Raw genomic sequence first — 22947 nt, 5'->3', positions numbered from 1 at the left:
GATGCCAATTCGGTTAGGCAGTGAATCGTTAGATAAAGAATTTGAGGGCTGATTAAGATGGCGGACGGACTTCAGTCCATCCACCATCGTATCTGGGATTGGGACCGCCCTAGATGCTGTTGGCGGTCCCGTAGTAGGCATTACAATGTGACCGCCACAACAGCGATCGCAATCCCTATATTTTACATTGCGGCGGGTGCTGCCTTCTGCAGCACCCGTCTCAATGTAAAAACGGGACATGTTACATATCCCTGCACTACGTGGCAGGCACCATGCAGTGCAACGCCCACATCCAAGAGCCAGGTGGGAAGGGGGGCTTCCTACGGGCCTCCAGTGTCCCTTTTCGCCAGCCTTTTCATGGCGGGTAACCCACCATGAAACGGATGACGGAAAGGGACATTGTTATCCCTACATCGGTGCCTGGTAGGCACCAACAGCATTGTAGGGACTATGAGCCCCTCCACCGCACCGGGATGCGTGACGGTCGGTCTATACGATGTCCACCTGCCATCATAATAGGGTGGCCGGTAAATGTTGATTACGATGGCTGGGAGACCGCCACTGACCGCCTGTTGGTGGCGGCCTCCCCGCCATTGTAATCGCCCCCTTGGTTCTCTGTAAATTGCCGTGCCTCTTGAAGATCCAGCACATTTTCCGAGGTCTCTAGGACAAAGCCCACCAGACCAGCTACAATCTAGGATCGGTGAGCACATAAGAGACTCCCTATGTAGTATCTCTTCAGCACATTTGTGGTTCTTCGGCTGGAACTTAATGCCCAAATATGGCAGAGGGTTCACTTTCAATTGATCTATATGTTTTATCCTATCAGGAAGTACTTTTCCTAGCTTCTAATCTCAATTAGGGAGATCTTCGAACTTTTGTGAATGGTACGTTGGTCCTTTCACCAATAAAAAGGGGAGAATGTGATTATGGCTGTCAGATTGTGTGGTCGCCATTCCTGTGCAGTTGGCAGAGGTTCTGAAGTTGTTTCTCCTAGTCTTCCCTTCTTGGTGTCTTTGCTGCCAATCTGGACACTTGTCTGTCTTGGTCTCTGCTTCAAAACTGAATAGCTTGGAGTACAGAGAAAGGGTTTATCTAGAAAGCTATCCATAGCTGTTTACTAATCCTTGTTCAGTCCTCCCATCCATGTGATCATCACTAGGTGCCATGTCATTGCTTTTGTTCTAATACTCTTCAGTCTCCATTCCATTGTTTCCCCTACTTTATTAATTTTAATATTATTTAATTTTGGAACACAGTCGTGGAACCCCTGACTAGGCCTTGCCGACCCCCAGGGATCCCAAAACACAGGTTAAGAACCACTGCTTTAGGGCATAATTCATAGGGACAGGATGTGTTCATGGTAAAACATGTTCTCTATGATTCAGTTTGTCTGTGACATTTTTGACAAAATGGCATCAATTCCAAAATACAGATTGCAGATATTTTGAGAGGGCAAAGGTGGCAGATTCATTGAGGGAGGCCATTCAAATACAAACATGTTAGGGTATCCCCGGCCATAAAACCAGTATCACAAAGCTGCTGGGACTTGGCCAATTCTGGTGTGTGCAGCTCTGGATGCTTTATGGGGGGTTATAGAAATGGCAGTGAAAACCTGCATTATTGGAGTGTACCTGCACATCTTCAGCATACACATGAGAGCCCATGTTGACATTCAGCATGTAGTACCTTGTCAAATGTTTGTGCATTGTATGTTCACTGTGAACATGGCTGAAGATGGCTCTGTCCATTTGGTGATGTCTTTGGAAGTGGACCAGTCAGAGACTAATGATACCTGGAAATGCATTTTGGAGAGGTCATCCAACTGATGGCTGCATCACAGATGCCATGTTCCCAGGTGGTTGAGGAGTAATTTTTTTTTAATCCATGTTGGATACATCTGAGAGGTTGGTGGTGATTTGAGAACCCATTGTGTCTTTGCTCCAACTCGACGAGCATATTGCCTTAGTTCTTTATGAGGATTGTCTCCGTTCCAGATAGCTGCTAGACCTGGACTGCAAGTCGCTTAAGAGGCTCTTTTGTTCCAAGGTGAGCCGAACGTTTGGTATTTGTCATTATCTCAGCAACTTTAGCTACACGGGAGACCAAATAACGGTTGGCCGCTGCAAAAGGCTTAATACAGCATTGGGCATCATTAGCGTGGATCTATAGGGAGAGCTTTAGTGGCTACAGAATTCACCCAGCCCTCAATTGAGGGAAGGCACTGATACATTTTGTTTTGGTATGTTTATCAGCTAGTTGACTACGTTTGGTGACTTTAGTGTTGCAGTTTTCTTTGGTTCAGGATTGTGAACTTTCGGGTTTAGATGGTCTTAGATTGCTAAACCCCTTGGATAGTGGGCAATTTGCTGAGTGGTGCATTAGCTGTGTCAACATGAAGTGTGCTAGGAGGACATTGCATAATTGCTGTTATTGGCTCATAGTACTATATGGGGTGGAAAATATGAATAACTGGATGGCACAATAGATTTGTAGGTCTCCGCTGGTGGACGAGCACTCTTTGCCAGGACTGTGATGTCCAAAAAAGGATTCAGTGTAATGAAGATTACCAGTAAGTAATCCTAGCATTTGTTTCTCTACAACTCCACTTTTTCTGTCCAAGGCTTCAGTGACTGACTGGTACTTTATTCGTAGATGGTGATGTAGTAACTGTTGGTCAATTACCCTTATATTTGCTAGAAATGTGTATGTTTGTTCATTTTGCAGGTGCAGATCTTAAAGTGATAAGCACACTTTCTGTAGGATTTGATCATCTGGCACTGGACGAAATAAAAAAGCGGTTTGTTTTTACTTTTGAATTCTTTACCTACCTCTCAAATTGGAGCAGTCTTCAATTCATGTATGCCCCAGCATGTGCTGTTTTCATCCTTCTTTTTATAGTTGTCATAAATACAGAAAGTGAGATGGAGTGCAGTGTTGTGGCGTGAGTTCCTGCATGGGTATACGTTCAATGTATAGAAATCACTATTGAAGGGATCAAGTCCTGATTTTCTAGTCATTCCAGTGAGCGAATATTTTTTAGAAAGACTGGCAAAGCTGAAAGGACGGAGCAATTTCTCAATGGCTGGTGCAGAGGGGTGTGCAAAAGAAACAAGTGAAAAAGAAACAAGTGATGGACGGAATGCTGGACAATGCAAACCTTCACCCCCAGTCACAAGGATTTGGGTTAAATCCATCATTCTTTTGCTCACCACACCACCCCAGTTTGGACCCAGCCATATTCAAATCAGAAGGGTTGCATCTCATCCTCTGGAACTAGCACATATGTACTTGCACTGCAACTTTTAGGGTGCCTGTATCCTTCTGCTCTGGTCCGAGAAAGTCCAGGAGGTTCTGTGTATTCAATGGACCAGTATATGGGCTGGTCTTGTTCTTGGAGCCAACCACATCCTCTCGAGCTCTTACAGTTTCAGAGATACCACTGTTGGCAGTCGTGGTTGACCCCTAGCCGTAATAACCAGGGCCTGGTCCCCATTGTCTTGGATCCAGAGTCTACTATTGGCTACACTGGGTGAGGCCTTTATTTGAGTGGTGGGATTTTGGGTTGAGGGGGTTTTAATATTGTTTGTGAATGGAAATTGAGCAGTTGAGGCTTGATCTCACGGAGATGCCCAGTTTTGTTCTTTAAGCCAGTGAAAAAGATGGCCGGCACGAACTAGCAAGCTGGCTTAATTTCATTGTTTTTTTATGCCCCGTTGACTGGCGCATCAAAGGGTTCCTTTTATTTTTTAAACTTAAATGTACATGAAATTAACCCTATATCAGTAGCAATGGGCATACAGGCAAGTAGATAAACATATATTCTTTGTCATCCTTTAAGTAGAAGAGTCCTAAGGTTCCCCAGTTGGTGCTAGAGTAGCCCCACACCAATACCTTAGCTATTGGACCATAGTTATATAAAGTAAAGCATTTATCACATAGAAGCTAGAAAACTAAAGGTTTGGGGTTTGCTTTGTGGATATTTTACCTGTTTTTTTTAACTGTATTGTAAATTAGTCATGTTGTTCTCTGAAGATACAGCACTGTATGGTCATTGAGTATAATGTTGTGTACTAAACTATGGTTTATCTCGTGTTCTTATTCATATCACCACCTCTAATAAGCCTCAGGCATCACCTCCCCTGGCGTGTCAATGGCCTAAAGGTGGTAGCTTGGTCATTACACTGGAATGCAATAGTATTGGGGCCCCAGACAACAGCAGTAAATTACCATACCCATATAGGGTAGTGCACAGTAAGTATTTGTTGCACCAGGAATTCAAAAAGGCTTAACAAAATGGATTCATTAAATTAAGCTTTGACACACCGATTTAAATATTTAATCCTAAAGCTGTAGCTCACCCTACCCTCCATTCCTTTGGTTGACCAATTCAACATGGCTTTATTAAGTGGTTTATTGAAGGGTCTAGAGCTCTTTTGCGTTTCTGTTAAACAATGGTCTTTACCCTGCAGCGGGATACGAGTGGGCTACACACCAGATGTGTTGACCGATGCAACTGCTGAACTCACCGTGGCCTTGCTCCTTGCTGCAAGTCGTCGGCTACCAGAATCAATTGAGGAAGTCAAAAAGTGAGTACCTGCGTAACTGACATCTTGTCTGCTTTAAAATTTATAGCCAACTTAGGGGCCCATTAGGATGGCGGGCGGATTTCCCCCGCCAGGCTGGCGGTAGCCATCGCCGGCTTGGCGGGGGCAATCCGCCCGCACTCGCACTGAAATGACCCCCCGCGACATTAGGATGGCTAGGGTGTCCGCGGCGGACGGAAAGACCATCCGCCGCTTTCCCGCCCGGTCGCCTTGCGGCCGGGGCGGAAAAGGTTTAATATGGTGGCGGTGTCTATTAGACACCGCCAGCCATATTATGATGGGCCAAAACAGATGCCTTTCCGTGGCGGCGATGCCACCACGGAAAAGCATGCGGTCTTCACTTCGGGGCCCCCTGCGGGCCCCCGGAGTGAAGGAGAGATGGGGGGGTGCACACGGGGTGCTTGCCGCTTTGTTAATGCAAATGCATTTGTGCATTTTTAGCATTGTGACGGGCGGTGCTGAGAGCACCGCCCGCCACAATGCTAAAAATGCAGGATGCGCCTGCCACAGTGGCGGGCGAATCCTAATGTGAGTTGCGGGACCGCCGCACCTATGGCGGACAGTCCCTTTTGCACCACGATGGCGGGTGGACTTTTTCCGCCCGCCATCGTAATCGGCCCCTAAGTTAGGTCATTTTGATGTTTTTGTACTTAAAACGCTCATTCTTTCGTGCCCTCCTTTGGAATGTTTGCTTTGCCTCTTTACTCCAAGATAAGTCGTAAGTGGACTAGTAGCTCATTTAGAATTAACCATATGTTTTGAGGGCACATCGTCGTACAATGCAGTTGCACCATAGGGCTTTCCCATCCAATCTGCCCTGTGGTGCCAGGGAGGTAAAACCTACATTAAGTTGGCGGCAACTTGTATTAACTGTCCCTGAGGTTGTTTTTTGAAGCTCCAGGAAATGAGTTGCATGGGGGCCACCTACAGAGCTGTTTCACCACCCACCTCTGAGCTGAAGTCTTCTTAGTCCCTATAGCTTTGGATGAATGCAGTAGCCTATCCCTTGCTAGGTGGCATAGTGTAGAGCTAAGCAGAGGAACAGTAAGTATGATCTCGGCTCACTGCAGATCAAAGAGCTACCAGCCCTCTTGCTGGAGTACAGTCCCTAATTTTACTCTGGGTTGTGTGGTGGGCCACAAAGACTGACAAAATGCCAGTCTGAGCACTTTGGGATCCAATGGAAGACTTGTAGCAGCCCATCTAGTGAATTCTCTTGCAGTTATTGGTGAGTGGGGTGGTTTGCTCTTGGGATATGAAGTGCATGAAAGCTCCCACATGTGTGTTCATTGATATGATTTGGGTTTTACTTGCAAGTGGAACTTCTCCCCGTATATTGTTACAGTGGAATATTGATTACGTCTACTATACTTACCACTGAAATTAAGTAATTTGGTACTCGAGCGGAGTAAGTCAGTTGGTTTTACCTGGTGAGTTATCTTTTGTGCCCTAATGAAGGGGAGAGTCTTTTCGTAAATTATCAGTTTCGCAACACTACACTCTTCCACCCAAAAAGCTTCTCCTTATTGCACCATCTGGGGCTGACCTTTTGTACTAAGGATCTACACCCTACCCAACTGATTTCAGGGACCCTCTTGTGAACCAAGACCTACAGGCGAAATAGCACATATTCCTGCGAAATTAGAGCTTGAAAAGAAGACCTGGTAGAGCACAGATGTATGTATCAGGACCCCCTTGCTACTGATATCAGTTCATAAGGCAGGGAAAATACAATTGTCTCTCATTGAGATAAAGGCAACATGATCAGAGAAATAATGTTATGTCAACAAATCACTTAATATTATTTAATTCTTTGAATACATTAGTTGCAATTATGAAAACATTAAGAGGGGTGGCTTTGATCATGGATAGATCTTTGTGGACTCGATTCCACAAAGATCTATCCATGATCGAAGCCACCCGTCGTTTGTCTCTCAGCACAGATATATTTTTTGGAGAAATAATTTTTCCTTTCCTGGCTGAGTAAATGAATGACATTTTTTTTTGATCATGCTGTTATTCATTTCGATGCAGCTGTGACTTTATCTTAATGTTTTCATAATTGCAACTATTGTGTTCAAAGTATCAAATAATATCAAGTGATTTGTTGACATATGTTTAGAGAGAAGGATAACAGTGGAAGATTCCCAAACGGACAGCACCTAGTCAAAAAATTCTCCAAAGGTTTTTTTTGGCCCACCCTCTAGTTTAGGGGCAGTCTGTGTGCACACTTCAAAACAACTGAACTCACAGACACAACTGTGTCTTGTGCAGGAATGCACTGTTCAAACTTGCTCTGGTGCAATACGTTTTTTAATTTTCTCTTAAATCATGTATCAAAAATGTATCAAAAATGTCAACATAAAATAGTTAGATCATCATCAGTTCCACTTTCTCAAATGACGTAGTTATGACTAAACAACAACTCAACATGCTATGAGGTTCATTATTTTATGTTTACTGTGCTTTAAGACTGTTCATAAATATTCAGTACTTTTTCTCTTGCAAACCTATTGACAATTCATTATCATTGCAAATATGTTTCAAATATTCATGACAAACATCTATTTAATACGAAAACGCGATTAATTTCATCTGTGCTTGCGTTGATTCCCAATGCATTTCGATGCATCTGCATCTTCGTCAGGGGAATAACTGTGTGAAAAAGAATAATAGCCATATGTCCTAAGTGAATCATATATCATTTTAAAGAAATATTTTTAAACAATTTGTCTCATAAACACTTTCCTCTGAAGATAAAGGACATACTCTATAGTGTCCAAACATGCCAGCTACCCAAGCAAAGATGTGACATTTCTGCTGTGGTATTCCCTATACATGCCATTAGGTTCAAACGAGTGTAATCAACGTGTGTGTTACGTACATGCACAACAAGAAAAATTAGATTGATGCAAAACATGAAAAATAAATAAAATCGAATAGAATGCAAGACGTACCCTGCCAACGAGCCCTGATGCTTATCTCCTATATCATGAAATGAACGGTCTGACCTGCAAGCCAAAAGCGAAGCTTACATAAATGAAAGTTCTAATCAGCCATCTGCCATCATCATAATAACGAGAGCTATTCACTTACTTCCTGCTTTCTAGGCGATTGACTCAAGCTTCCACTTTACAATGTTCCTTCGTGCTGGAAAACGAATAACCCGCGTTACCAATTTAAACATATATATGTTTTACTCTCAAAATATGCCGTCTAGTCTCAGAGATCCACAATATATAAAAAAAAACTTCAAAACACCCACTGTTACAATGTTGGTTCAATACATGAACTATGAAAACTTTTTTTGCAAACAGGTCAAGGTGCACCACTTGAACGTTTTTAGAAACTGTTAAATTTGATATAGTCAACAGAAATGATCACATCAGCTATTTCTTGTAATCTTGACAGTTCTTTATTCAGGTCAGTTGAAAGGAAAAAATATACATGGGATCTACAGCTGACGCGTTTCGTCCTCAAGGGACTTCTTCAGGGTGATATAGTCACTAAAGGTGACGTTCTTGGGTCTTCTCTCGTTGTTAAAGGGTATGCCGAAATTTTCATGGATTTGAGCTGTTGTACAGGTGGTATCCCGTTTTTCAGCAAAATAAACGGTGAAGATTCTGTTCCGGCACATTGGTTGACATAACCTCATTTATCTCTGATCATGTTGCCATTATCCCAATGAGAGACAATTGGATTATGTAGAAAAAACAGCAATGGACCGCACACCGCTAGCCCCTCCTCCGGGTCGCCCCTAAGCACTCTGGTATGTGTAGTGCTTGAAGTTCGAAGAGTTACTGAAAGTTCGTAAGTGGTTCACCTATGTAGGTGCAAGTAGATACTTGTTGTTCCCTCGATCTCTAGACCAGGGACATGGCCCGGGTTTCGGGATATCTTCCCTCATCAGTAGAGAAAGTCAATAGGGGTGGAAGAGAAGGCCGCCTCGTAACCGTCACGGGCCTCGTTGCCCAGCACGCAGGTGCGTCGTCCAGAAGCTCGTCAGCTTGGGAGGCTCAAGGGAGCCCTTATGTAGAAAAAACAGCAATGGACCGCACACCGCTAGCCCCTCCTCCGGGTCGCTCCTAAGCACTCTGGTATGTGTAGTGTTTGAAGTTCGAAGAGTTACTGAAAGTTCATAAGTGGTTCACCTATGTAGGTGCAAGTAGATACTTGTTGTTCCCCCGATCTCTAGACCCGGGACATGGCCCGGGTTTCGGGATATCTTCCCTCATCAGTAGAGAAAGTCAATAGGGGTGGAAGAGAAGGCCGCCTCGTAACCGTCACGGGCCTCGTTGCCCAGCACGCAGGTGCGTCGTCCAGAAGCTCGTCAGCTTGGGAGGCTCAAGAGAGCCCTTATGTAGAAAAAACAGCAATGGACCGCACACCGCTAGCCCCTCCTCCGGGTCGCCCCTAAGCACTCTGGTATGCGTAGTGCTTGAAGTTCGAAGAGTTACTGAAAGTTTGTAAGTGGTTCACCTATGTAGGTGCAAGTAGATACTTGTTGTTCCCCCGATCTCTAGAACAGTTGATGGACAGAATGCAGAACAATGTCATACATTCACCCCATTACAGAGATCTGGGCCTAAATCCATTGTTTTTTTTGCAATCCACACCACCCCAGTTCAGACATGGCCATATGCAAATCAGTCTGACCCTGTGCCTCATGGGAACAGTCCAGCCCGAACTGCCAAGCCATGTCTTTCCTGGACCGGAATCAAGCATCCTAGGACCGGTTTCTGGCTATCAGCCGTCTTCAGCCAGGATAGCTTGACTCCAGTGGTGTGGAGAGCATGGGACACACGTCTGAGCATACCCACCCCACTCGGTGTGACAAATGCAAAAACAACAGCTGATGGACAGAAAGCAGAACAATGTCATACATTCACCCCAGTACAGAGATCTGGACCTAAATCCATCGTTTTTGTGCACTCCACACCACCCCAGTTCAGACATGGCCATATGCAAATCAATCTGACCCTGTGCCTCATGGGAACAGTCCAGCCTGAACTGCCAAGCCATGTCTTTCCTGGACCGGAATCAAGCATCCTAGGACCGGTTTCTGGCTATCAGCCGTCTTCAGCCAGGATAGCTTGACTCCAGTGGTGTGGAGAGCATGGGACACACGTCTGAGCATTCCCACCCCACTCGGGGTGACAAATGCAAAAACAACAGTTGATGGACAGAAAGCAGAACAATGTCATACATTCACCCCAGTACAGAGATCTGGACCTAAATCCATCGTTTTTGTGCACTCCACACCACCCCAGTTCAGACATGGCCATATGCAAATCAGTCTGACCCTGTGCCTCATGGGAACAGTCCAGCCTGAACTGCCAAGCCATGTCTTTCCTGGACCGGAATCAAGCATCCTAGGACCGGTTTCTGGCTATCAGCTGTCTTCAGCCAGGATAGCTTGACTCCAGTGGTTTGGAGAGCATGGGACTCACGTCAGAGCATACCCATCCCACTCGGGGTGACAAATGCAAAAACAACAGTTGATGGACAGAATGCAGAACAATGTCATACATTCACCCCAGTACAGAGATCTGGGCCTAAATCCATCGTTTTTTTGCACTCCACACCACCCCAGTTCAGACATGGCCATATGCAAATCTGTCTGACCCTGTGCCTCATTTGGTGTCCACCCAGAATGTCCACAGTCGCAGTATCAGTGTCTGAAGTTCTGAATAGAAAAGGAACATATTTTTATTTGTCATTCATCTAGCTCAGAAAGGAGCCACGTAGCTCTAAGTATACCTTTTCCTTGAATAAATGTAGTGCCGTAAGAAAACACTCTCTAGGCAATCTTGATTGCCCTATGAAAATCCTAAATCCTGAGGTTTTCCAGTTATGACTGTTGGCTCACCTCTAAATTCTTGGTAATCTAGAAGTAGAGGAAGTCACAGTAGAATGAATACCTGGAGTAAAACAAATAAGGCGGCTTTGGGTGTCCTTCGGTTTGTGGGCCTTATGCAGGATAGATACAGGGATACCTATGTTTTAAAGATTTAGATGTTGCACTTTACAAGGGGCACCATCAGATTTGGACGGCTATCACAGCACAGTATGCAATGAATGCATCTCCACAAACTACAAACGAAAAAGGCAGTTGCTCAATCGTGCTTGTTTTAAGGATCTGCTCGATACCTTTTTTTTTTTTTTTTTTTTTTTTTTTTTAACCTTTGGGAGGCAAACGTGTTCCTCCATTGGGTCTTTAGTTCTGGCTTTTCTTGTTGCGACGACTGTTTTTTGTCCATTATTAAACTAACTAGACTGCTGCTAGATGAGTTAAAGGGGTTTGAAATGGTGTCTCTACAAGTTAAATGTCAGACATGGATTTTCTTTCTTTCTTTTTCTTTCTGTTTCAGAAGTTGAAGAGGCATGCAGTGGTTTTAGGGTTTATTTAGAGTTTGGCAGACTGGACACTGTCACATAACATGTGCATTATAGTCTTTTTTTTTTGTTTAAGAAATTTTTTATTGGCATTTTGTGTGCATTATAGTCTTGACCTCTCTAAAACGGCAGGCGGGATGTACACCATGTTTATGAAGGAGTTGTCTGCTTGACTTTTAAGTACAGCTGTTCCATCGCAGCATAATATTGGTATCTAAATCCGTTAAGAATTTGTTAGGAACTATTTGTTCCCATTGTTTCTTGGGCTGCATGGTCCATCATGTTGAAAAATCTCCGTACGGTTCAATGAGGAGAGCCTTGAAATGTGTTTTTGTACAAATGTATTATGCTCCTGTCAGAACTCCTCCCTTCGTAGGGAGGAACCGATCGTGTTATGTATTTGTGGCTCTAGTATCAGCTCGGTGAGATAACTAAGTTCTGCTTTTGTAGCTATTTTTCCAAGATATTGGATTACAGCACCATTGGTGGTGGTTCTTCCTCTTATCGGGAGTGAAGGGTTTTGAGATACGATCATAGCCTTTCCAGAAATGTTGTAATTGCCAGCTGTTTGCTTATGTTTATAGAGTGAATGTGCCTTTTTTCTTTAAAATTATTGAGGACAATCCCTGTGCCCCCACAGGCCGGGACAATTACGCACTTGCAATCGATGCTTCAGCACTTTATCTGGGGAGCGAAGAGGCCGCGCATGCATAAACTACTGGCATACCAGGGGGTGGACGAGGGAGGATTGGGAATTCCCAATCTGCAGCGATATTTTCAAGCTGCGCAGCTGCGTTTCCTTGTGGAATGGTTTAGGTCCGAATCTGAGAAGAGATGGCTCTTCCAAGATAGAGCCATGGCTCAGATGTCTCTGTGGGAGCTGCCCTTTCTCCGCCGCCCGCACAGACCACGCTACCTTCAGAAATCGCCTATTAAGCGCACAGTCCTAAAGGTTAGGAACTCGGTAGCTACCAGACTCCAACTAACAACTTTCCCCTCACCACTCACACCCTTGCTGGACAATCCCGAGTTCCCCCCAAGCATGGATCCACGGGCCTTTCCGCAATGGCGAGGATCCAGCTGCAGGTCCGCAGGACACCTCTTTGACCTAGAGGGCTTTCTCCCCCTCGCCAACATATCCCAAGGGTATGACATCCCGTCGCCACAGCTCTTTCAATACTTTCAATTGCGACACTGGCTTCTGCAACCTACAACCCATCCGCTTGTCAGTAGACTCCTGACCGCATTTGAGAAATGGCTGACAACCAAAAACTCGGACCGAGGCCTTATTACCGATCTATACAAACTGCTTGCTCCTACCCCCGTGACACACCGCACTGCAGGGTAGCGGCGCTGGGAACAGGAGCTGGGGAGAACTTTCACGGCCCAAGAATGGAAATCGATTTATTATAGGGCCAACCACACAGCGAAGAATGTAGCAGGCAGGGAGTCGGCTGTGAAAGTAGCCACATATTGGTATCTCACCCCGGCGAGGCTCAACCGAGGCAACCCATCCCGGAGTGCGTCCTGTTGGAGAGGATGTGGGGAAATAGGCACATTGAAGCACCTTCTATAGGACTGCATGGCAGTTAAGGAGTACTGGACCACAGTCCTCAACGACATAGACCGCTCCGTAGACACTGAAATCCCACGGTTTCCAGCCTACATCGTTCTGGGCCTCCCGAACGCACTCACTTTCCCTCTGAAGTCCAATGGGGGCGGCAAATGGGCATCGCGATGCAAGCCGCAACCCAGCATATACTCTCTCTTTGGGGGTCTAGCACACAGCCAACACACACGGGCTGGTTGCACAGACTTTGATTTACACTGGGGATGGAGCGCATCCAAGCTACACTCATGCACACCGCTGCTACATTTCACACGATTTGGAAGCCGCTGCTCACACTTGTGTCCCAGGAGTTCAATGAAATCACCTGCCCTAGGTTCCTCCGCCTACTGCGCCTGACAGACACACGAGATGAAGCCACAAGGCCCGAGGCGGAAGCACCGTGAACTGCCTCATTTAACACAGCCCTTACACGCACGATTCGGCACACTGGTTGGGTTGGGGGGAAGTTCTGGTTATGGGGGGGGGAGAGTTGTTCCTTTTCTTCCTGTTCATGTGTTTGATAGTTACGACGCACAGAAAACTACCTGATGATATCGCAACTCGTGGGAATGTCACGAAGGGGTTGCGACCACGTGATCCTTTGCACTATTTGAGACACTTGTTGGGTCTTAGGGCAAGGCTCCTCCTACAGATCGATTATTTTATATTGTCTTCGCGATTTGGCTTTGTACTTTCTGTGATGTCTGCTTTGCCTGAAACTAATAAAACAAATGTAAACATAAAATTATTGAGGGATCCTATGCTGCCAATGGGAACTAGTGGCAAAAACATTTTGTGGGGGGAAAAAACAAGATGTCATGATTTTAACATACCTGTTGCTGTCCCTTCGCCGCTAGTCACTGTGTGAAAACAGAAGTAGTATTGTAAAGGTCAGTGGGTGTTTTTGGTAAGTTCAGATCTCCACAAATCTACTCGCTATAGCGAATCCGATTTTATCAGGGCGAGCTATATTTAGGACCTCCTCGTCCCTTCTGGCCAACTGACAAGCAGATGTTCTGCTCACTCACAAAGTGAAGGAGGTTTAAAGATTCCTTTAAATCTTGTTTTTATCTTCGCACATTTATTCTTTGTTTAGAGAGGGAGGTCAAAAGTCAGTTTACATCTACAATTACTTTTCTTTTTCTGACTGCAAAGTTCGAGGATTTTATAAAGTTAACTGTCTGACAAATTTGCTGTACAAAAAGTGTGAAATAAAGGTTGTAGGATGTCTTGTTTTAGTCGAACACCTTTGAATAGCTAAACAGTGAACTATATAAACATTTCAAAATACATTTCAGTAGTTATGAAATTCCTTGGCTTGTAATTGTGTGATGAAAAAAATATGTTAATAGGATGAAAGCAAATCAGAACAATTTACTTGGTGATGTGCAAATGATAAATATATTTGCAGAAATCCAGTTTCGTCAGATTGTTTATGTACTATATAGATTTATAAGTAAAACTGCATGTTGGTGGGGATGCTTTTGGCTTTTTCAATGGAAACTACGCTTTCTGTAAATGACAGTGCACTACCACTGCCTTCTTTAGTAATCTATTAAAAGTGAGTTCTATAAGGTGAACTGAGAAACGTTCCTACTCCTGCCCTGATGACAAAACTATTAGTGAACTAAGAGGCAAGGGAGGGTCTTGTTTACTTTTTATGTGGGCTAGATTATTATTATGCATGGATCAAAGATTTAGTTTATTACATCAAACCAAATCGGTTTTTTTTAGTACAGCAGGAATGCTGAACTCCCATATTGGAAGGTGCTCTCATATGTGGTCATGAAGAAAAAGGTGGCTATGCAAAATAAAATATTTGCCTAGGATGACACAATGAGACTAGTTTATGGGTCAATTGCATCACAAATAGGTCAAGTAGATTTTATAAGTTGCTAGACCCTAAGGGCTAGTAACATTTTAATGATTTTTCGAGGTCTGAAATTATGTGCTTTAATAGCTCTTCTAAAAATGTTTTTTGCTGATGAGTTTTAAGAGTCTTAATGGGCGTAAATGCATGCGGAAACGTATAGCGGTAGAAAAATAAAACTTTTTTATTGAGTAATAAGAGAGCACTTTGCCTAGAGAAGCAAATCTGCCATTGCATGATGCCTACCTTAATATCTAGCTTTGTGGAGCTTGGTCATTAACTTACCTGCATGTTTTAAAAGGAACACATTGTTTTGGAAGCAGGGGACTTTTTTGTCTCTGGCCGATGTTAGACGCCAGTTCACACACGACGTCCAGAACTACGAGGAACTACGAGGGCGTTTAGAACCACGAGGGCCATACTCTGTGTCCTCCTCTCCATTTGTGAGATATGTGTTCAGCATTATATTAGCAACCCTCTGGCTTCCGGTCGGTGTGTAGTCGTCTTATTTAGACTGACTAGCTACTTTTAACCAACACGAATATTATGAGAATCATCCCATCCTGATGCGCCCTTTATTCTTCGGCCAATTACATATTTTTCCAAGAAGACGGTTATGAGATACATCGTATCTATGAGGAATCATCATCCTATGTATCTGCTGTCGGGTTTACCTTAGCAGTTTATCATTATGAATTGGATAATGAGTTTATGAGAACTGGCGGTTTTTATATACCTCTTCCCAAGTCTGGTTTTTGTATTGCAATAGACAGTCACCTGAGGAAGGCTGCCCAGCCGAAACGCGCGTAGGGTCTATCTACAGCCTTGCCTCCATCATCTGTCATGTCTAGCTCTATATGTCTGTCTGTTATATGTTTTTTAATGAATTTCTGTAAATGTTGCCAAAAACACAATGAACTATTGATCAATTAAGATATATCTAATAATTAGGAAAAAAGGAAAAAATATATACTTTTTGAATAATAAAATGAAAAAAATCTATCCATTAAGTTGGTGATTAGTCTTTGTCTCGTGGGTTGTAAATTGTATCTTTAATTATTTTTTGTATTTTTCTATTTGAGTATGTTCACTTGGCTATAGACCTTTTTCAAACTTAAAAGGAACACAGTCCATTGTTCTAGCTTCTGGGTGCGGATAGTCATTGATATTTGTGTACTTTCACTTTTGTTTCTACCTTTTGTATAGTGGTGGATGGAAGAGCTGGGCACCCCTCTGGATGTGTGGATATGGTCTATCTGAAAGCACTGTGGGAGTTATCGGACTGGGAAGAATAGGTAACGTTTATTTTTACCTAGTTGCTTTTACTTTTTAATAAATGTTCTCTTTATTAAAAGCAGTACGTTGACATGTGGGGTAATCTTGCAGTGGAGTGAAATAAAGATATAGAGTGGGTAGCGGTGGTCCCTTTAAACATATTTGGCCAATATGAGTTGCTGTGGATTGCTCTGCCAATATTGTTTGAACCTGCTATGATGTGAAGATCTCCAGTTCTGCATGCATGCTGTTGTGGACTTGAAGTACATTGCAGTTACCATTGTTGTTGTTTTCCATACACTACTTGATTGGTCAGCTGGATTTGTTTTCTGGCATGTAAAAACTAAACTGTAAACTAAAACCAACCTAAATCTATCACAGCTTTGTTTTCAAAGATCACCTATTGTACACCGGTGAAAATTACACTCTTGAACTTGCTGAGTTTAACCCCTTCGCCATGCGGCAAATTGCGCCGCGTGCGAGGGGGGGCAGGGCTGGGCGTGGCGCTCAGGTACCCAGGACGGCTCCCGGCCGTCATAAATCACGGTGGGCGTGTGCTCATGACGGACGGTCGGACGGCTCCCGGACGTCATGAGCACACGACTACCGTGACTCATGACGGCTGGGAGCCGTCCTGAGCATCAATGAGGTTAAGTGACTTGCAAGTTAAAATGTAATTGTAAACGTGTTTTGACCAGGGCGTGGATTTATGTGCTTAATGGTTTAGTATCTATCTGTGCCATTCCCCTTTGTACGGTCAGTTTTGAGAACCTGGTCCTGGTTTCTCTCCACAACAAATCTATGGAACAAATCATGGCCAATCTCCCCTCAAAATGAGAGTAAGGCACATAGTTTATTTAAGTCATGAAATCCTCTTAAGCACCATGTTCGAGCCTAAGCTTCCAGGTGCCTGGCACATCTTAGAATTCAGGACATTCCATTGAAACAGGGGATCACCTGGTCAACACCCTTGAAGCCCTCCAGGCTTTGTTACAGTAACTCTAGTAGATTTCACATCTGAAGGACTTTAGTGATTGACTCTTGTGTATTATCTTTATACTGTAACCACTCTGGATATCAGTTTTCAGTATTATGTAAGAATATATAAGCAGTTTATTTACCTAATGTGGGGTCCATTAAGGAGACTGGTAGTGCATGATCAGTTCAAATTCAGCGCTAGCTGGTTTGCAAAGCTTGAATTCAATTTTCCGCAGTGGAATATGGAGTCTAGGGTTTCTGCACCAAATACTTAATTGCCATTATCTGTATTATAAATAGTCCTTCAAAATGTCTGTTTGATTAAAACTTTCAGACTACATTTTAAGTTTTTGTCTCAAAGGGGTTATGTAATGGATTTTCCAACTTTTCCCATTTTTTCCCCTGTACTCGATATAAAACTAATGGACATGTCAGTAAAATGTGTGCTTATTGTTAAGAAGCCAAGTGCTCCCATTATCTTTTATGGATTTGTATTTTTAAGGGTTTTCTACAGTAGGATTTTCTCTTTCATTTACAAACTAATTTAAATAATGGAGCAGGCCTTTTGGGCCGGTTTGCCAGAGTTCCAACAACCCAGATGATGCATGGTGCCCAGATCTCCACGATCCACTCTTCATGACACTCCTTTACATGTGCCTTACCTGAATAATGGTGGTGTTGTGCAACAGTGTGTGTGTTTCTGTATGTGTGTGTGTGTGTCTTTCCTCATGCAGGTTTGGTGCTTCATGCAGGCGTCCATCTTGTGATGCCATTTTTCTTTTCATTCTTGACTGCTTGGTGTTTCCATTATGAGCTCTGGCCTCATTGGAAAATGCTACTGTGGAAGGAGGTGGGGCTTCCTTGGTTACAATTTTTCTGTCCAATATGATGGCCTCCTTTTCATTCACAAACTTGTTTTATAAGATGAAGGATGCGTTAGTAAAGAATATTCTTGTCTTACTACACCACAAAAGGGACTAAAAGAGCCTGTCTTACAATGGTCCATTTGTGAAGGCGTCCCACTCTGGTACTTTTGTTTAGATGGCCGGTAATTTGATGGGAGGATGCCAGAATTGGAGTTAACAATACTAGCCGGTATAAACAAGTGTGGAAAAACGTTTGGTTTTACCAGGTGAGGTCCGGTACCATATAAACTCTAAATCGAGTGGGGTGACCACCCCGGGCAGTACCTCTGCACTCAACTTATAATGAGGATCTTAGGTCTGTCATTTTCTATGTGCATTACTCTTATATATCTATCTTTTTGAAAGTATTGTACTGTGTCCTGGTCTTCGGTTTGCCTTGTTTTTTTCTTTACCTATTTTTGTGGTACCTAGCCTTTTCAAGCACTTTCAGTTGAACAATTGTGTTCTGATTAGGCTGATGACTGTGATCTACTGATTGCACTTCCTTTCTTATTTTTTGTCTGCTTCAGTTGGAAATTTCTTCTTGCAACATTTGCAGTTGCTACTGCAATGGGTCTGGTAGCTAAAGGTGTCTAAAAGAATATCTGATTTTTGACCTTTGCACCTGTACCTAGATGCAGTTTATCTTTATTTTCTCTTCACGTACTGGATAAACTATGGCCCTAGGAAGATGGAGCTATTTTTCTGGAGGCAAGGACTAACTTTAATTGCCAACCTTCATTTTTGCTCAGGTTAGGTCCTGAAGTTTAAGAGTACATGAGTGTGTAAGATAACACAGGGATGTAAACAGTCTGGAAAGAAGAGTTTTCAGTACAGAAGCATGCTTCTTTTTAAACTCTACTATAAAGTTCCCTTCTGTGATACTTTGATGGTCATTTTTTTTATTCTGTCTTCTATGTGCTATCTTGATGATAGCAACTTTGAGCTTGGAAAACTTCTCTACCCTGCTCTACTTCACTATTTTAAGAGTTATTTCTGTGGAACCACTTGAGAATAGCCCAATTGTAGAACTGATTTTAAGCTACTTGACTCAAATGTGAATTCTGGTCACCTTACTCTGGCCTTTAACAGGATTCTTAATTGTGGTTATTCCCATTTATTTTGAGCTTCATAACTTTTCATTACAATGCTTACGGTTGCTGCAATTTTAATTGCATCAAACTGTTTAGAAATGTATGGAAAGCACTGTAGACCTGATGCTGGAGATCAATCAGGGGACACCTACCAGGACCGGAGGGGGGAGGCGAGGAAGCCCACCGTTGTAGCCGCCACCGCCAGGAGTCATTCACAGCCGTGGATAGCGCCGCCGCCCCGGGACTGCATCTCCCGGCTGCCTCAGCGGCGGCGCTGCTGCCTAACGTCACAGGAGCGCCAGGAGGCGCCTTTAAACTGTGCTCTGCTCGGCGGAGCGGGGGGACACCTACCTGGAGCGGAGGGGGGAGGCGAGGAAGCCCACCATTGTAGCCGCCACCGCTAGGAGTCATTCACAGCCGTGGATAGCGCCGCCGCCCCGGGACTGCATCTCCCGGCTGCCTCAGCGGCGGCGCTGCTGCCTAATGTCACAGGAGCGCCAGGAGGCGCCTTTAAACTGCGCTCTGCTCAGCGGAGCGGGGGGACACCTACCAGGACCGGAGGGGGGAGCCGAGGAAGCCCACCATTGTAGCTGCCACCGCCAGGAGTCATTCACAGCCGTGGATAGCGCCGCCGCCCCGGGACTGCATCTCCCGGCTGCCTCAGTGGCGGCGCTGCTGCCTAACGTCACAGGAGCGCCAGGAGGCGCCTTTAAACTGCGCTCTGCTCGGCGGAGCGGGGGGACACCTACCAGGACCGGAGGGGGGAGGCGAGGAAGCCCACCATTGTAGCCGCCACCGCCAGGAGTCATTCACAGCCGTGGATAGCGCCGCCGCCCCGGGACTGCATCTCCCGGCTGCCTCAGCGGCGGCGCTGCTGCCTAACGTCACAGGAGCGCCAGGAGGCGCCTTTAAACTGCGCTCTGCTCAGCGGAGCGGGGGGACACCTACCAGGACCGGAGGGGGGAGGCGAGGAAGCCCACCATTGTAGCCGCCACCGCCAGGAGTCATTCACAGCCGTGGATAGCGCCGCCGCCCCGGGACTGCATCTCCCGGCTGCCTCAGCGGCGGCGCTGCTGCCTAACGTCACAGGAGCGCCAGGAGGCGCCTTTAAACTGCGCTCTGCCCCGCATCGCGGGACGCCGGGCGAAGCCCGGGCAAAGGGCGGGCCCTCTGTGGCCCTCAGAGGCACGAGGAGGACGGGACGGGGCCACCCCCCTTGACTCCATCACACTGCCAAGCTAATAACTTTATGATCTCCCTGACATTCTGGCAAGGGATTACCCACTGGACTTAAGTTGAAAATGTTCTGATACGTTCAGAATTCCTTGCGGCCTTGTTATAGCCTAACATTGCACACCCCACAATGACTCACAAGGGAGTGACCAATAAATTTATCAGCCAGAGAGGCCTGCACTCAGGGTCACAAGTTCTTTGTAGGCCATCTAACGAATGAACTTGCCAAGACTAGCATATCCACCAACCAACCGCCCGATCCAATGAATGGTATAGCGCAACAACTTTCGCTGTTGGACGAGTTAAATTCCCTCTGCAAAACAAGGTATGCCACTGTGGAACCCAGAAATGAAACTAAAAGTCCCTCCCCTTGCCCCGCTAAAACAACCAGTATGTCAACCCCAATCGCTAGCCCTCTGGTACATCTTCCCCAACCCAAAAATGTTAATACACCAAACACAGTTTTTCCCCAGTCCTCATCTAGCAAAAGGAAGTGGGATGGGGTCAAGCCCACAGGGAACAAACCAAAACAACAAAAACTGTGTTTTAGCACCCCAATCCCTGCAACTGACCCTTTTCTAAAACTGGAAGAAAAAATAGACCAATTGGTAACATCCTTCATTTCGAACTTTTTGTCCCAGATTGAACAAATGGTTAGCACACTCATTTCTCCACTGATTGTCAAAATTTCCACCCTAGAGGATAGGTTGCTGGGAATAGAGAAATGTATTAAGTCCAACCAAATTCGTACTGAAAAATCTGTAACATCAATCTGTCCCAACCCACCTGGTACAAGCAGTAACAATCAAACTCACCTCCCAGTCCCTATCCTTCCACCCCCTAATGCCCCTAAAATTAACCCCAAATCTGTCCCTTTACAATATACTGCTACAAGAGTAGAGCCTTACAATACAACACACATACAGCTACCCCCGGAGGCTGCACCCTTTGTGTGTGTTCTTGCGGGAGTCCCAGCACTCAAACGTGGAAAAACTAAGCGGGAACAAGACTTACTTAACAAAGTCATGCACTGGTTAACTAAAAATAGGCCCCTGCCCCTAGGATTGGACGGTACCATCATGTCTGTTAGAAGGGTGGGCTGGCTAGGCTCCTTAAAATAAGATATTGACGGTGACCTTGTTCTAATAAAATTTAGAAGCAGTTCAGTCGTTCCCTACCAGCGAACTTTGTACCCCCGTGAAGGTGTTGGCCCTATATCCGTCTGGGACCTACGTGACTTTTACCCAAGCATGGTATATACCCCTCGCCTAAAACCAAGGGCAGAGTCAGCGCACTCGAAGGGCAGAAATACCCGTGCACTCTGTGGCCATGGCTTTTCCGCCTTCAATCACCCCGTAACAATGTACATTGGCCATGGGTATGGAAAATCATGAATTCTACTATGGAACAAAGGAACTTATTCATGCAGCATCGACAAATGTTTTATCTTCTTGCTATTGAGTGCTTTTGTATGTAACTTTTGTTATGAGTGTTTTTAAATGTATGCTTTTATGATTTTAAACAAAAATCGAATAAAGCTGAACTGAATCGAATCGACTTCCGTCTGAAACCTCACTTTCCGAAACCTCAATTCTTACTGGGGTCTTGACAAAAGATGTCTAGATACTCCCATCTTTTTCAAAGAGGTGATCATATTTTTTGTGAAAAGTTAAAGTGCGACCACTTTGATAATCCTTGTAGTCCCGCAAGAATTTTCTCAGTTTTTTTGCAGTAATTTCCTCTTCAAGTTTCTTCATATGTTTCGGCAGATTTTTCATAAATTCCTCTATGTTATGTTATGTTATGTTAGTCTCTCTTTTATAGCGCACGAATCACCTGGGGGCATCTCGGCGCTTAACTCTAGGACAACCCGTAAGGCAGGGAGCACAGAAGATAGGAGAGAATTAGAACAGTAGAGCCTTAAGATGTTTCCTGAACATCAGGTAGGAGGGGGATTCGCTACACCTTTCTCTAATTTAGCTAAGACATTTTCAATTTCCGCCAACAATTTGGAACGATCTTTCAATGCATACTTCACTAGGATTCTCATCATCGTGATTGAACATGCGTTAAAATTGTTTAGCCATTCATCAAGCATTTCGGGGTCTGGATCCTCATATGTTGGTATCGTGAAGATAAGCAGACCCCTTGGTACTCTTGCAACATCAATGTATCTTTGCAAGGATTCCGCCTCCCACCATTTCGCAAGTTCTTTTTTATGTAACTTTTCCAACTTATTAAATAATGCTTGCGATTTGATTTCTTCCGTGATTACAATGGTAGGATTGATCATTTCCCCATTAGCATCTACCGGTGCAAAAAACAGTTTGTTTGCTGTTGTCTTTCTTTTTGTCTCCAAAGCTGCAGCCATAGAACTGATGTTAAGCTACTTTACTCAAATGTGAATGCTGGCCTTTAACAGGGTTCTTAATTGTGGTTATTCCCACTCATTTTGAGCTTCATAACTTTTCATTACAATGCTTACGGTTGCTGCAATTTTAATTACATCAAACAGTTTGGAAATGTATGGAAAGCACTGTAGACCAGATGCTGGAGATCCTGTAGTCCTAACCAAATGACTCCAAATGTGTAGTCCTAGAGGAAAACACCCCAGCCAAAGGTTTATGACCAAATGTCATTGGTGGGCTGGGCCTCTTCTGCCAGCAGTTGGCCCAGCAGCTTGATGAAGCTGCTATCAGTGGCATATATATATATATATATATATATATATATATATATATCTCTTCCAAAAAGTCCGAGCTTAAAGCAGCACTCCACCAGGGTCAGTTCAACAAAACCTTTTACTTCTGAAAGCGGCGTGGATGACTCAATTAGTCCTTCTCCCTGACGCATTTCAATGCTAACAAGCATCTTAATCATAGGGCGGCAGTTGGTAAAACATGGGACAGACATCCACATTCTTTCCCCCTTGTGGCATTCACTTGCCAGGGAGTAGAAGTCCCGATTCTTCTATTCAAGT

At 44.5% G+C, this 22947-nt stretch overlaps 1 protein-coding gene across 1 annotated transcript in view; it reads left to right on the top strand.

Annotated features, from left to right (window-relative positions):
- Nucleotides 1–22947, top strand: part of GRHPR (glyoxylate and hydroxypyruvate reductase) — a 114249-nt gene that overhangs the window by 53730 nt on the left and 37572 nt on the right. Inside the window, exons 3-5 of the mRNA XM_078676525.1 lie at nucleotides 2728–2800; nucleotides 4473–4589; nucleotides 15689–15777. Coding sequence (XP_078532651.1) covers nucleotides 2728–2800; nucleotides 4473–4589; nucleotides 15689–15777 — 279 coding nt within the window. The remainder of the gene's footprint in view (nucleotides 1–2727; nucleotides 2801–4472; nucleotides 4590–15688; nucleotides 15778–22947) is intronic.

The sequence above is a fragment of the Lissotriton helveticus genome, chromosome 2_1, assembly GCF_964261635.1.
Source record: "Lissotriton helveticus chromosome 2_1, aLisHel1.1, whole genome shotgun sequence".
NCBI lineage: Eukaryota > Metazoa > Chordata > Amphibia > Caudata > Salamandridae > Lissotriton > Lissotriton helveticus.
This window is presented reverse-complemented; position numbering and strand designations above follow the sequence as displayed.